The sequence below is a fragment of the Solanum pennellii genome, chromosome 12 (assembly GCF_001406875.1).
Source record: "Solanum pennellii chromosome 12, SPENNV200".
Lineage (NCBI taxonomy): Eukaryota > Viridiplantae > Streptophyta > Magnoliopsida > Solanales > Solanaceae > Solanum > Solanum pennellii.
In genome coordinates this window covers 79,615,247-79,631,458 of record NC_028648.1, presented here as the reverse complement: position 1 = coordinate 79,631,458, position 16,212 = coordinate 79,615,247, and the positions used below count along the sequence as shown (strand labels likewise).

The 16,212-nt window shown below is 27.6% G+C and overlaps 2 protein-coding genes across 2 annotated transcripts in view; both read right to left on the bottom strand.

Moving 5' to 3' along the window:
* Positions 1-954: 954 nt before the first annotated feature.
* LOC107006565 (transcription factor bHLH85-like) lies at positions 955-2,883 on the bottom strand. The gene is made up of 5 exons (XM_015205086.2): positions 2,305-2,883; positions 1,808-2,014; positions 1,530-1,595; positions 1,234-1,299; positions 955-1,124 (listed from the first exon to the last, which is right to left on the bottom strand). Exons 1-5 carry the CDS (start codon positions 2,812-2,814, stop codon positions 1,056-1,058), a joined length of 918 nt encoding a protein of 305 aa, XP_015060572.2. The 5' UTR covers positions 2,815-2,883; the 3' UTR covers positions 955-1,055.
* Positions 2,884-13,589: 10,706 nt separating this feature from the next.
* LOC107005490 (interferon-related developmental regulator 1-like) overlaps positions 13,590-16,212 on the bottom strand; it is a 5,325-nt gene continuing 2,702 nt past the window's right edge. Inside the window, exons 4-13 of the mRNA XM_015204091.2 lie at positions 16,033-16,115; positions 15,814-15,929; positions 15,614-15,724; positions 15,283-15,392; positions 14,737-15,046; positions 14,580-14,657; positions 14,447-14,497; positions 14,264-14,353; positions 14,088-14,165; positions 13,590-13,880 (exon numbers count right to left, since the gene is read on the bottom strand). Of these exons, the coding sequence (XP_015059577.1) occupies positions 13,839-13,880; positions 14,088-14,165; positions 14,264-14,353; positions 14,447-14,497; positions 14,580-14,657; positions 14,737-15,046; positions 15,283-15,392; positions 15,614-15,724; positions 15,814-15,929; positions 16,033-16,115 (1,069 nt within the window). The 3' untranslated portion in view covers positions 13,590-13,838. The remainder of the gene's footprint in view (positions 13,881-14,087; positions 14,166-14,263; positions 14,354-14,446; positions 14,498-14,579; positions 14,658-14,736; positions 15,047-15,282; positions 15,393-15,613; positions 15,725-15,813; positions 15,930-16,032; positions 16,116-16,212) is intronic.

The window sequence follows — 16,212 nt, the reverse complement described above, 5'->3', positions numbered from 1 at the left end:
TTAAAAAAAAAAAAGGAATTATGTAATATTTAAAAAAAGAAGGGAAAATTAGAGAATACTAAACTTATAGTTGTGTATTTAAGTTATTTTTCCTTTTTTTTATTGGGTATTTACTTAGTTTCCCCTTTTTTCTAATGGATCGTATTGCATAAAATGGGCCTAACAGAACATTCCGAAATTTCATCAACAAAGTGGGCTAATATATATGGGCTTGAGAGGCCTTATGATAATACAAGTCTAAATGGAAAATTTGCACAAATAGGATCTTTGGGTTCCACTATTTAAATTTTAGCCTCATTGAAAAAACAATACCAATATAAATAAAGTATGTAACCTAATTGATTCATGAGAAATATTGTTAAATTCAGCGCGATATTCCCATTAGATCACTTGAATTTTACCTCAAAATTCAGCGTGATTCATCTATTTAACCACTCTAATTTTAACCAGTAGGGTTTGACTGTACTCTATTTAGATACAGTAACATAGATACAACGAGCCGTTCTCTCTGAGAACGAATGGAACCAAGTGAGTGGTTCAACCACGTAGCTTCGAATCTCTAGAGAGAGTAGAATAAAAGAGTAAAAACTCTTTTTTATATATATAGAATTTTAAAAGTTTAAATAAGTGTATGTAAACGTGAAGTGTTAGTATTTTAATTTATGGTGTTCTTTGTCTTCTTTTAGGGGTTATATTTTAATAGCAAATCAACCCTTCAAAATTTCAATATCAACTTTGATTTTACAAGTACATAATAGTGATGATCTCTTTTATACATATAAAAATATTTAAATAGATTTCTCGAAACATTTAACGATAATTGAGTTAATGTGATTATATTAAAAATCATTTAAGATTTTAGAAACATTTATATAAAGCTATGGTACTTGATATACTTTATATATGTCTATTATATGAAACATGAGAAGTACTTATGATAAAGATTAATAAATGTGTTTTTATATAGTTAGCATATGGGGACATTAATGTCTTATATATCACAATAATTAAAAACAAAATGACATTTGTTTATTGCTTCCAAATTCATAAATTAATTAGAGGTCAATCCCCATTCCATTATAAGCAATTGGTGCATACATCCACATATCATCTGAGCTCAGTAACTGCAGTAAAGTAAAAATATTTAATTATTCATTCAATCAAATAATAAATTAAATAAAGTGAAAAAATGAGATATCTTTTTAATTTTTAATTTTTGTTTGTTTTTATTACCTTAATTTGTGTCTGCAAAAACTTCACATAATGGACTGCTTCTTCAAGCATTGTGCTTAAGTCAACCTGAATTATATCAATTAAAGAACTTAATTAGAGAATTCTTGATTACATAAACAAATGTTATGTATATTATTTCAAGCTATATTGCTCAGATTCTCCAAAATTGTCATAGTATTCGTGTCAGATTTCTAGAAAATAAATTATTTTTAAAGAATCTGACATATATTTATCGATATTTTTAAAGAGTCTGAGCAACGTAGATTTTAATGACTAATGAAATAAACATTGTTTACCTTTGTGCCATTAGGGACAAGACCTTGCAAGATTCTCAATCTTTCATTGATTCTTTCTCTTCTTTTCTGCATTTTTTTTTGTAAATCAAACTATTAATTTCAAGATTTGACTTATATACACGAATAACATAAAGAACTTTGCCCTATCAGTATAATTTAACATGCTGTGACAAATAGCTTGTCTTATTTTATATATTTAACTTTTTACGAACAGTTACATATAGTTATCTTTCAGGTGATAATATGATTCGTAATTAAATAAAATCTTATGTTCTTACCCTTGCATAAAGGCTTTGTGGATCTGTTGCAGCCCCTCTACTTGCCCTTGTTTTGGTTTTTAAATTTGAATCATCCTCAGAGCTACAACTACTTGTGCTTTGTCCAGGATTATTAGTCTCTTTGTCTCCAACTTCTTCATTGTTCATTTGGATGTTCTTTTGGTTCTTTTTGGCTTTTGGTTGGCTATTCTTCTTGTTTTTTTGTCCCTGCATTGAGTAAATAATTAACCCCTATTACAAATTATCATCTTGAGCTATGTTGTTCGGATTCTCCAAAAATATTACCGCTTGTCAGATCCTTGTCAGATTCTTCAAACTTGCACTAAGGATCTGACATGTATCTGACAATATTTTTGAAAAGTCTGAACAATAATCATTGAATTCAAGATTGTAAATACCTCATATGATCAAGTCATTTTTTTCAAGAAAGAAAATGACTTTATGAGATAATAAATATTAATTGAGTAAGTATCGAACGCAGAATTTATATTACTCACATGATCTCTTGACACCTTTGATTTCTTCTTGGGATTTTCAAACTCCTTGTATGTTTCCTCTTGTATTGTTGATTGAACTTCAACTTTATCAAACTTTCTCTTTAACAACATTTCATCATCCAATTGGCTATAATTATTGCCAATATTTTCTTTCATAACATAATCATCATTAGACAATGAATTTTCAAGATTCATCTTGTTGCCCATCATGTAAAAATTAGTAGACTCAACATCATAATTATATTGTAAATATTCATGACTTGTGTTGTTGTTGTTGATGTTGAGAAAAAACATAGCATCACTTCCTCTACTATCAATACTATTTTCTTGAGAAAAATAATCTATATTGTTGTTACTAGTATGAGAATTAGAAGAAGAAAAAAAACTCCCTTCAATAATATTATCTTCACCATGTAATTGAAACATAAAATCTGATGAATTTTCATTCAAGAACATTTTGCTCAAAGATTGACAATATTCTTCATCAAAAAATGCTCCCATTTGCTCCATTATATGTTGTGTGATGATTTTTTTTTAGTAAAATATTATTCTCAAAAAGTGATAGGACAAAATAAGGTTTTTGAGGATGTATCTTACTTTGGAATATGAGACAAAACTTTGGAACTTATTTATATTTATACTAGTACTAGAAAAGGGGTTATAAGTTTATTAGATAAATAAATAATTGACACTCCTCTCTGGTTTAATTTGTTTGTCGTATTTTAATTTTTTATAGAAAAAAAATGAATCTTGTGATATTTTAAATATACTGAAATATCGTTTAATCTTGTGATCTGAAATATATCATATAAACTTATGAAGAGTTAACAATACGTTCTTTTTATTAAAGAGAAAAATAAGACAGATAAATTGAAACGGAGCGAGTATTATTTATATATTAAAATCTATAATTCCATAAAGGAATCTTTAGGAGTCCACTGGTGGGGCCAATCACCAGGCAATGTACAACTCATGCAACTAATAAAATAAAAATTTGTGTCATTCTTTTAATTAGAGATTAATCATTAATGAAATCTTGGACTAATTAGAAGGATAACTGTCTTAATCTAATCATTGGGGCAATATGACTTCAAATTTTAAAGTTTTAATCCACTGATTAATGAATTAAATTGTGTTTTTAAATATTATTAATGATAATTTATGAGTTTCGCAGAAAGAGAGAATAAGAAGAAGTAAACTAATTTATTAAGAAAATAAAGAGAAACACTTCTCTACAAATTATATATTTCTTGTTGGTTTGTAAGCTTAATTTAATTCGAGGTCTAAAATGAAATTTTAATTAGAGGGTTAAAGTTTAAATAAATTTTATCTGTATTTTATTAATTTTTCTAAATTTTTAGATGTAAATTACTATTTGATTAATGTCTTTTATATAAATGATTTTTTCAAATACTTATTTTGATTATTATCTTTAGGTAAGATTGTATCAATACCACATTGGAAAACATCTTTTTATTAACATAATTTTATAAGTAATAAGTTGATAAACTTTAAAGATAAGAGTTAGAATTATCGAATGTGATTCAAAAAGTTGATTACTTGATATACCTACTTTAATATGAAAATTTAGAAAGAACTAAAAAAAGAATTTATAATTCACTTTATTTGATTCATATTTTTGAAAGCGTATTACTTTAACTATCAAAAAGTAAAGAAATAAAGTATAAAAGGAATTAAAAATAATAAATAATGTGAGTGTTAGCAAAGAAAAATGTAAATATTCAAAACAATATTTTTTTTATATCTTCTATTTAATGGGGTTAAGATACCTAATTTTTTAGGGCAACTTTCACATATAGCAAACAAAAAATTTATATTTGTATGCTATAGCAAAGTTTGCATAATTGCGCTCCATAGCAAACATAAAACTGTATAATTCGCTGGCCTAAATTGTATAATTCGCTGGCCTAAATTGTATAATTTGCTGGCCTAAATTGTATAATTCGTTGGCCTATTTCGCAGCAATTGTATAATTCGCTATCCTAATTCACTGCAATTGTATAAAGCACAATTGTATGATTCGTTGCCTATTTCGCTGCAATATTTTCATAAAATTTGTTTTGCATACAATTGAATCGAATTAAAATGTATGTATATTGCATAATTATAAGTGTATAGCAAGAAGATATATGTTTTTCTCTCGCTTTATACAAAAACAGAAACACAATATATACACTTCTGTTGTATAAAGCTAGAGAAAATTGTATTTCACTGCAATTGTATAATTCGCAATTGTATAATTCGTTGGCCTTTTTCTCTGCAATATTTGTATAAAATTTGCATTTGTCTACAATTGAATTGAAGTAAAATGTTTGTAAATTGTATGATTAAGTGTATAACACGAAGATATATGTTTTTGCATGTGTATATACAATTTTCTCTCGCTTTATACAAAACAGAAACAGAATTATACACTTCTGTGTATAAAGCGAGAGAGGCGAGCAGAGGGAGAGTGGCGAGCGAGAATGGGAGAGTGGCGAGCGTTTGGGAGAGAGACGTCTGGCAAATTTTAGCTAACGTTTGCTATGGAGCACAATTAAATCAAACCCTAGCTACTCCATTAATTTTAGGTTATTAGTTTGCTATTATATACAATTTTCCCAATTTTTTATTTATAGAAATTTGAGACCCCAAAAGGAAAAATGATGAAAACAATGTATTTAGGGGCGGAGCCTGCCTTCTGTTCAGGAGTTTCATTTGAACCTCTTTTGGCAGAAAATAGTATTATTTATATATGATTAAAATTATTTTTATATTTATAATAAATATTAAATATTCTTTGGTTAGTTCGTATATTTATTTTTTTAAATTTTAAACCTCTTTATTAAAAAATTGTAGCTCCGCCACTGAGTTTTTTGATGGAGAAACTTATTAGACGTAAATGACAGACACATACCTAATGATTTTTTAAAAACCATTTAACACCGCTACATTTATCCTTTTTAACCTTATATTATAGTTCCTATTAACTATTAACAGAATAAATCGAAATATAACAGATTAATTATGATACTCTGGCTGGACAAATTACATCACCATACATTATCAAAGTTAAAAAAAAAAATTTAAAGTAATTGAGAAAACATGATGATATGGGAAATGTTCAAAACTATACAGCGTTTGAAAATATTTATATTATTCAATAAATAATATTATACAACATTATATTAAAGAGAAAATCATTGTATATAATATGTCATTCTTATATTAAAGATATTTAATACACAAATATAAGATAGTCATGTGTTTAATTATACTAAATTTTTTCAAAAATAGACATAAAACGTAATTATGTGTCATAGCGGAGTCAGAATTTTCAGTAAAGAGGTTCAAAATCTGTAGAAATAGACATACGAAGTAGCTGAAAGAGGTTCAACATCTACTATATATATATCTAAAAAATTATTATAATCATGTATAAATAATATAATTTTTTATCGAATGAGTTCGAATGAACCTACGTAAGGTGGCTCCGCCCCTGATTAGGTGGGGTTGGGGGGGGGGGTTAAAGGACAGTTGATCATGGAAGACAAGTACTAATTTCTTCAAAACTACTAACTAAATCCGACATAGTAAGTCTAACGTTTGATTCTTGTTCTTATTTGTCTCAATACCTAACCATTGTTCTTTGTTGTACTAATTATAAAAAAAAAAAAAATTTAACATATCCCCACGTAACATTATTTTTGTTGTAATATTATAGTGTTGCATGTGACGGTAAAATCAGAATTTCTACTAAGAAAAATCGAAATATAAAGAATTAAAGATTCACAGTGAAAAATAATAAGCATTATATTATAGAACAGTTGATTATGTCTTTGCATAAGTGTCATGATTTTCTATAGTGTATAATCATTTGAGGTGAAAATTGTTAAAAAGACGACTCAAATTTATTTCGTAAATCTATAATAATTTTTCAAAATTAGTACAATTATAACAAACGATAACTAATCATATTATAAAAATAAATTTTCCCTCATAATCTAATGACCTAGTTGTTGTTTTCTTGCTTATTCATATCTATTTTAAAAAAATGTCTTAAACTTATTCGCATCAAGTATTATATCGAATCAAATAATTTAATTATAAGATTTATATATAAATAATCAATTACCAAATAATTTTATTTTACAAAGATGATAGCTAACACATGTCTTTTATTAATTAAATTTAGTGTACACATAACACAATGATTGGTGATAATTTATTTCTATTACATTACCTTATCAACCCTTCCATCACCATTTCACACTTTTAATAATATAATGAAAAATCTATTACATTTTTATTTTTTGTTTCATTTTATCAAATAAATTTTCTCTTTCAATGTACTTTGAAGGTCATACCAACCTTTGCACGATCTCAAGAGAGAACAAAAAAATAGTTAAAACAAAATTATAAACCTTTTTTTTTTAAAAAAAAAAAAACACAAATAGTTGGAATAAAATCTATTTTTTTTTTTAGAAAAATATAGAGATTTGAACAACTCCAAAAGATCAGATTTTGATCTCTTGGGAATTTATTTGCAATTGGCTATTTTTGGCCGGCTTTGCACGACTTATTTTTTTATTAAAATACTTTTTCCTTTTTTTAAAAAAAAATAAAAAATTAAAGCATATATTTTTGCCAACTTTTGAGCATATACAAAAGTGAAAGATGGCCATATATATATTTTTGGCAACTTTTAAGCATGAACAAGAGTTATATATATAATAATAAAAAAATTATTTAGTATAACTTTTTATCGATGGAGTTCAGATGAGTATCCTCTCGTTTTTCTTAAATTTACCCCGGATCATAGAAACAAATCCACCAACATACAAGTTTAATTGTAAATTGTTATAATGGACGATATTACGTACTTACATAAAATTCTATATACGCCACTGAACAAAAGAGTAAAATATTATTTTTTATCAAACTTCAAATATTGGTTGAGTGGGAAAATATAATTATACCACTAGGCAGCATTACATTAGTCAATTTTATTTTGTTAAAAATCAATAATAATCCAAACACTTGCCTTTTACTATTGAGCCACGTTTTCTGTTTAATCTATGATATTTCCCCTCTCCTATGCATGCATTACCCAAGTCATTACAAAACATGATATTCGTATTTAATTTATTTATCTTATTTTTTATTTGATGTGAAAATTTTAAAAATAAAGATCTTATTTAAAATTTGTTTCGAGTTTGTTGCTTTAATCATTATCAAACTAATATGTATTCCGATCCATTTAATATTTCAGATGTTAATGTTATATATAATATTTTTTTTTTGGTTTTTCACTTAGTGTTTGTAGATCATATCGGAGCTTCGACTAAATCTATATGGCGCACTGTAGGGCCCTTTCGGGGGTGGCGCTCCTAAGATTTTCTCCATATCCAAGGTTCGAACCTGAGACTTCTCGTTAAGGGTGTATCACTTCCATCAGAGCACCCCAACCCATGTTGGTTTTGCGTATAATATTAATCTTGTAGCAGATCAATTTTAATGAGTCTTTCAAACCGGTACTATTAGTAATCGACTCTACAATTTCTTTAATAAACGTTGGTTTTTATATGAAACTTCTGACACATCTACTTGTCTCAAGAATCTTGGATATGTAACTGCTCAAGATGTCATCTTGTTTAACGGAAGCAATTGATTTTTATATTGGATTGCGAATAGAAATAAATTGTAGATTTTTTTTATAAAAATGCCTTAACATTTAAAATGAGAATCATAAATTAAAATTATGTTAGATATACACAAATATTTTTTAATCTTATGATCTTAGATATGCCGTGTAAAAAGTTAAAAGTTGAGACTTGTAAAAGAAGGATAAGGATCCGGTCAAGTATAATTAGGTCAAGTAATGTTCAATGACCTTATATATTCATGCCATGTGTATTATATGATTATTTATGGTTGAGATTCATTTAAATTATATACTCATCTTAATAATAAAAACAACAAAGTAGTCAACTATTTTTATTTTTTAAAAGTATCGATTAAAACAATTAAGTGTATACCCAAACTAATATTTTCAAAAAAAAAACAAAGATTGAAAAAGAAAATTTAATATACCTGATTGAAAGTATTTGCATCATCAAATTGAGTCTTATCATCAACTCTCGATCCGCATACCCGTCAATCTTAATTTTCTTTTTCTTGAAAATATTAGTTTGCGTACACTTAATTGTATTATTTGATAGTTTTAAAAAAATAAAAATAGTTAACAGCTTTGTTGTTTGTATTATTAAGATGAGTATATAATTTAAATTAACTATTAAGATGAGTATATAATTTAAATAAATCTCAACTATAAATTATGATATAGTACACATGGTATGAATCTATAAGGCCATTTAAAATTACTTGACCTAATTATACTTGATCGGATCTTTATCCAAAAAAATATTTTTTAAACGAACTAATAAAGAACATAAAATAGATAAATTAAAATAGAGAAAATATATTTTTATAGTAACATCTTGCAAAATTCAAGTGGAACAGAAAATGAATATATTTATTACTTTTCAATATTTTATTGTTTTCAAAGAGTTATTATTATGTACACAAAGGAATCTCAAAGAAGATCCAATTAGACATGGTAAACAATTAATATTTTCAAACATATTATTGAACCATTCATAGCCTAACTTCAAAATTAAATAAGATATTATTATTAACTCAAAAGAATTTTTCCTATATATTTTTCCCATCCTTAAGATTGTTATTAACTGTTAAAGAATAAAATCAGATATTTTCAAACTTTGTTGTACAAATAATATCACTTATATAAAGAAAACATAGAATTTTTAGAGGATAATAAATTATTTAGTAAATGATTCTTTTTTTTATTTTTCTTGCAATTTATTGCAATTTAGATTACAGTCAAAAGATTCTTTTTGATGAAAATTAAAATGTTAAATCACGATATAAATTCTGAAGACATCAAATGACAATCCAATATAAAAGTGATAAATGATTAGAAATTTTAAAAAAAAACTATAATATTTTTTATTTTAAAATAAACTGAACTATTTTTGATTTTTTTAGTAAAAAATATTAAAGTTTAAAAAGTAAAAATATTTAAAAAGATAAAATAATATAAAGTAAATCTCATTTTGATCAAATTTTCTGATCAAATTTTTTTTTATTAGTCCCAACTCCCAAAGAGCTATATATATTTACAATAATTTTTAAGAACATGGATTAATTTTCAGAATTTATTATCTCTAACTTATTGAAAATTGCACGTCTAAATTCAAAATTCATTATATAAAAAATAAAAAAGAATGGCCATGGGAAATTAATAGAGCCATTTTCTTGTACCTAAGTTAATAAATATGTTTTATTTAAAAAAATCTTGATCGAACAAATAATATGACTAACTCAATCATTAATTCTAGCATATTAATTAGCGAGGTGTCATTCTTTAAATGATTTTTTTATTTATGAGAATTAATTAAATTCTTAATCATACTATTTTTTAAAAATAAAATAAAATAATTGGCTTAATTAAATGTAATTTTAATATATCTACTCGTGTCCATACAAATGCCCAAAAGTGTTTTTCTTTATTAAATTCCTCATGGCTCTTCTAATTTGTAAGAGATGGATATATTAATTAGCTCGTAATGTCATAAAAAATAATAATTTGAACAACTCTTAATCACACTTACAATGAGCTGAAAAGATATGATTATTCATTAATTTAAGTTTAGCTCATCATATTATATCTTAGACCATAATTATAGATCTTTAACGTCATGATTCTTTTCATTTTTTTAATATACAATCTTAAATTATATTTGTTGTTATCAATAAATTATGCAATTATTAATTAGGAAAAACTATATTTCAAGAACTAGACAACACCTAACAAATGAAAAATTGGGAAAAAATTATTATTTTTATTGATTTAAGGGATTAAATTAAAAAAAAAAAAAGTTGGTAATAGGAATATTATTTTATTAGTTCCACGTCGGTCATGGATTGAATAAATTATTATTAAAGTATTTAGAGTTGTGCTGTATTTAGAAGTCAAATCTTAAAGTTTAAGATGAAAGAATTTTAATATCAAAAAAATGTATGTATATTATTTTATAATCTATCCTTATATTATATTCCATAGTTTTTGTTCTTATAATTCTGTTAATTGCTTTAAAATTTATTAATTGTTTGAAAATACAGCTACTACTAGAAACAACTAGAAACAGAAGATTTTTTTTATCGCAAATCAATGACAAGTTTATTTTATAAAATATAATTTTTATCCTCTCTTATTTTGCGCAGATTGAGTTCAATGAAAAATGTATAATGAGAAATATATTTACACTGATATACTTAAAACTTTCTAATTTATTCGTATGAGAATATTAACATATTTTTCGTTTCTTATTGATTCAATCGCAANCAATGAAAAATGTATAATGAGAAATATATTTACACTGATATACTTAAAACTTTCTAATTTATTTGTGTAAGAATATTAATATATTTTTCGTTTCTTATTGATTCAATCGAAATATATATCTATGAGAATAGATGTTGAACATTTTTTTAAATGGTAATTTTAATTTAAAAATAGTGATTTTAAGTAGTGAGTCCCATAGGTTCTAAAAAGCCGAGACAAATTTAGAATTTAAAATTTATAGATTTATCAAACTAAAACATAAACTTTATTATATGTGTTCAAGGAAAATCAAACTCTTACTTGTAGAGGGAAAGAAAACTTAAATAAGTTTCATTTCTGTCGCTAAATCAAGAATTTACTTTGTTATTAAGTTTTCGAAAATAATTTTTATATATTTAATATATTTCTTAATATAATAAAGTTACTGAATTTTCGATAACCTAGTTGAAGGACCATGGTATATGTACTTTAATTAATCACGACTAAAATAGTTACAAAAAAATTCTATTAATGGATTAAGACAGTTTAAACTTTAAAGTTTGACTTAATTAATCACACGGTGAAAGAATTAATTATTAGACGTATTCCTTTTATCTCTCCAGCTACTAATATAAGTAACTAAAAAAATAAGTTTTATATATATATATGATAATATAATATCTTTTATATATAATAAAAGTTAATTTATGTGTATATAATAGTATTGTAAAACTCAATTATTATAATTGAAGTTATTATTCTAAAATTCATTAAAATTCACAAAGTGCTTTCTTGTGTGTGTTTTAAATTACAATATGTGGCAGATTTCAATTTCTAACTACGTGTATCTATTACGTTCAAATACATGTATCTCAGATACATGAGATCAAAGTTAGTTATAATTTTATTTTAGTACATTGTATCCAAGCGTAATTTACATATACCTGAAATACACTAACTCTCTCACACACCTCTCTCTTATCTGCTCGTCTCTCTTGTCTCTCGATCGCCTCTCTCCTTCCGGCCATTTATTACATATGTTAGCCCACTTTGTTGATGAAGCTCTCAATTGGATGTAGTTTCTAAATGTTTGTCCTTGGAGGCCCATTTCATGTAATGTTCATTACCTCACTATTTTAACATATTTTTTAATTTAAAAAAAATACATTTTTTGTAAAATACTTCAAACAAATATGTGGATTAAAATACTTTAAGCAATTTTTTTTCCTTCTATAAGCTCAGAAGGCTGAATTATCAAACAAGATTTTTTTGCAAACTATAAACAACACAAAATTATTACGAGTTCGAAGCCTAAAGGGCAAAAAAAATTATCAAAAATTTCAAAGGGGTACATCAATTTCTTTTTTAACCAAAAGGGCAAAATCGCTGACTTATCAACGATTTTGTCCAAACTTTTTTTTCACTTTTACAAGAAAATCGCTGTCCATGCAGCATTTTCATAATTTTTTTTTAAATCGCTACCTAGGCAGCAATTTTAGAGGAAAATTTCGTTTTTACTTTTTTTGGAAAATTGCTGCCAAGCAGCGATTTCTGTGGAACTCTTTTTGGTGCCATGCTAGGCAATTATTTTAGTTAATTAATTATTTTTTTAAAAAAAAAAATTGGCAGAAAATTAAAAAAAAAACAAATCACTTTAAAAAAATAATTGGCAGGAAATTAAAAAAAAACAATCACTCAAAAAAAAGTACAGAAATCGCTTTCTGACACAACGATTTTACAAAAAAAAAAAAATTGCCCACAAAAATCGCTACCTACACAATGATTTTTTTTTTTAAAAAAATTCTTATAAAAACATTGTTGTTGCAGCGATTTTAAGTTTTTTAAAACAAAAATCTTCCAAAAACGCCTGCATTGGCAGCGATTTTATTTTTAAAAAAGAAAAAAAATATGGACAAAATCGCTGATAGATTAGCGATTTTTGAAAACAAAAACGCTGCATCAGCAGCGATTTTACCCTTTTGGTTAGAAAAGAAGTTGATATACCCATTTAGAATTTTTGAATTTTTTTTTTGCCCTTTAAGTTTCGGACTCAAATTATTACTAATTCATTTTACTTGTTTTTTTATACTCGCTCTAATCAGATTTTTGTTTCAACTTGTCCATTTTAACAAGTTAACAAAAATGTATCTTTTGCTTTCAATACTATTCTTATCATTAAATAACTACATAAAATATTACTAGTCATACTTAGATTTCTAAAACATAATTAATAAGATTAGTCTAGTAAAATAAATTCCTAATTGAATTATTTTTTAAAAAGAGTGTCAAATCAAGATAACCAAATTAAATGAAACAGGAGGAGTAGTTGAATAAACACTTAAACATTCAATGTTTACATTAAATGAGTGATATATAACATGTCATGTATTTTTATTACCTAATAACTATGATTAGTTATGTATAATTAATTTGACTTAATGCATTGCTTATTTACTATCATAAAAACCATAAAAGAAGTATTCCACATTTTACAGCCAATTATGAAATTAATTAATAGCACCCTTTCCTAAAACTATTAGGAGTTAAATGTTTCATTAGGGTAACAAATTTTAATTTATTAGGAGAGTCTGACCTTTTCTCCTTGGGAAAATTACCTAATACTCCGTCTTATATTATCATAATTTCTAAAATTCTTTATCGGTTTAAAAAATTTCAAAAAACTCCTTTCAGATACATTTACTCTCCTCTCACTCGGATATGTCCCTCCCTATGTACCTGGATATCTGTTTGTGTATCTGCATGTCTTATCCCCTCTCGAATACGTCTCTCGCATATAATATTTTCTACCTATACAGTGTGTTGGTAGGACCATAGGAAGAAGAAAAAACACACACAGAAAACAAAATAGTTGAAGATATATAGTGGATAATATGCTATCTTGAAATGAATTGTATAGCAAGAAATCTGCTAAAACAAATGTTACAACCAACTAATATTCTGTAATTTTTACTATCTCCAAATGTTATAACCAACTAATATTCTGTATTTTTACCATCTCTTTATACAAATGTGCAACCAAAAATTACTCATGCTATGGGAATGATAACGAATGCCCTAATATGTTTCAGCTGGTGAAGCGCGTGATTCTGGCGCGACTAATACTTCCTTAGATGTCATTTCGCTCCGTGTAGTAGCCCACATTCTTATCCTGTGAAGTACCACCGAACTATACATTCAGTTAAAGGGCTCGGAAAAGGTATCGTTTCACATCTAAATTCTTTCTACAGCTACGAGCCATGGACTCGGGAACTATTGAACTCACAAAAACTTATTTGCTAGCTCTGAGACAATGCCAAAGCATGAGTCCATGCATAAATTAACCAAGAGTGAACAGAGTAAAAGGTTTACTACATGCCTGGGATAACATCCTTTGCTTGTTTCGAAATTGAGTCCTGGCCTTGTTAGCGACCGAGTTTGGTGACTTGTAGAACCTCTGAAAAATGAGCATTATCGTAATACATAATTGTTCAGTTAAATTAAACAAAGAGGAAAGTCAACTGAGATATCTTCTGCAAATATTCATAAATTTACCTTTTCAGTTCCGGATATACGATGCTCTATACCAGAAAGCATTTTTTTCTTCGGTGTGAAACCAAAGACAGTATGAAGGAACTCATTTTCCTGCACAACAGAAATGATATAGGTGACAACGACTAAATAGGCAATATAAACACCAACAGTCAAAAACTCAAGTTGTGGGTAAAGAAAGTATACCTGCATGTGTTTCACAAAACCTCCTCCAATAAAGTGCTTTAGGAAATTTAACTGTTCAATAAATTACACATAGTTTCAGCAAATATATAACCAATAACATGCTATTACCAAGACAGAAAGGGACGAGAATTACCTGCATCTGTTGACACCAAGTAGTTGTGGTAAGCAAGTCTCCGCCAATCTTCATTGAGCTCTCTGGAGTATACCCTTCCTGATACCGATAGTAAGAACATTACCTGAGGCAACAATTAATACCATAACATAGCAAAAACTTGACAACGGGGTACTACCTCAAGAAATTCCAAGATATCTCGAAATGTATTTCTTTGACTGTTTAGGTCCTTCTTGGCAGACCCTTTGCCTCCAGCCTCTACGGAGAGACTTCTCACCTGATTCAGGACCTTCGCCCTTAATCCCTGGATATGTAAAATATCCTTAGATTTGTTTGCTTCGCCTGTGGAGCTGTCACTAGATCCTTTATCTTCAACAGAGAACTTTTCAAGACTCCCCACTTCAAAAATTAAAGCAAGTGCTTCACCAGCTGCAATGCGGACAGCTCTATCATCCTTGTCCAGCAGAGTTGAAAAGTAGGAAATTGACCTGCAACATAGGTACACGCATACTTCAATTATCTCTCTCACACACGCACGCACCAAAATACAATCTTGCATCCCTCTCTAATCTTCATTTATATATAGGCAGGAAGTTACGAAGGAGTATTAGTTTTTTTTTATGATCAAGTTACAAGTATTACTTTTCTCTCTTCTTTCTTCTTTTCCTTTCATTAGTATTTTTTTCTTTTTGTTTAGGGGTAGATCTGGAATTCAGGTACATACCCTTGCCAGCTTTTCGGGTTTAGTGCTGATCCACCCACAGTAGTAAGTAGGAAAGACCAAGCAGATACCATTGCTGTTATCATTGGTGGTGCAGGTTTAGCAGTAGCCACCTATCAATGAAACAGATGCAGATGTCAATGACAACATAATGAAAATCATGTAAGCAAAACAACAAAATGGTTAGATAGGGACAAGGTTTGAGTTTCGAGTATTCACAGATCGGAATAAAGGATCGGCATTAACATCACAATATGACATCCATATAATAGCAACAAAACCAAGCTTCTAAAGTAGTGTTCAACTGAAAATAAACATATAATGGGCAACATACATTAGGGCCAATTTTTGGATGAATGACTTGCCACATCAATTGCATTGACTTCTCTGTTTCCTCAGGTTCTTCGCCTCCAACAAAAGTGATAATGGCCAAACACTCCAGTAGCTGCAACCACCCAACAAATATTGTCAGTATTCAAGCTCAGCAAAGTAAATGCAAATACTAAAAGAAGCATCCACCATCTACAAACACACCGAAAATATCTTAGATGCGTCAGAACGAGATTTAAGAGCCTCTGTAATAGGAGACACTGATTCTTCCAACATTTCATGTGCTTTGTCCCCCGGGCCAGCAGTTAAAGCCAGAAGTCCTAATGATAGAGGAATTACACCAGACAAATTTAGACATCAACTTGAAGGATCACTATCTGAACTCCAAAGATCATCAATATGCAGAGCTAGAAGCTTACTGACCAAGAACATGAGATGCTAAAGTTATCTCCTTGGAAGAGCCCCTCTTAATGGAATTCAAACATTGTTGCAACAAAGTGGCAAACCTGCAAGATAGACATAATTGTGAGCACACACAAAGAAGTTACAATTACAGGCAATCTCACTAACCAAATTAGCCCTCTAGAACCCCCCCCCCCCCCC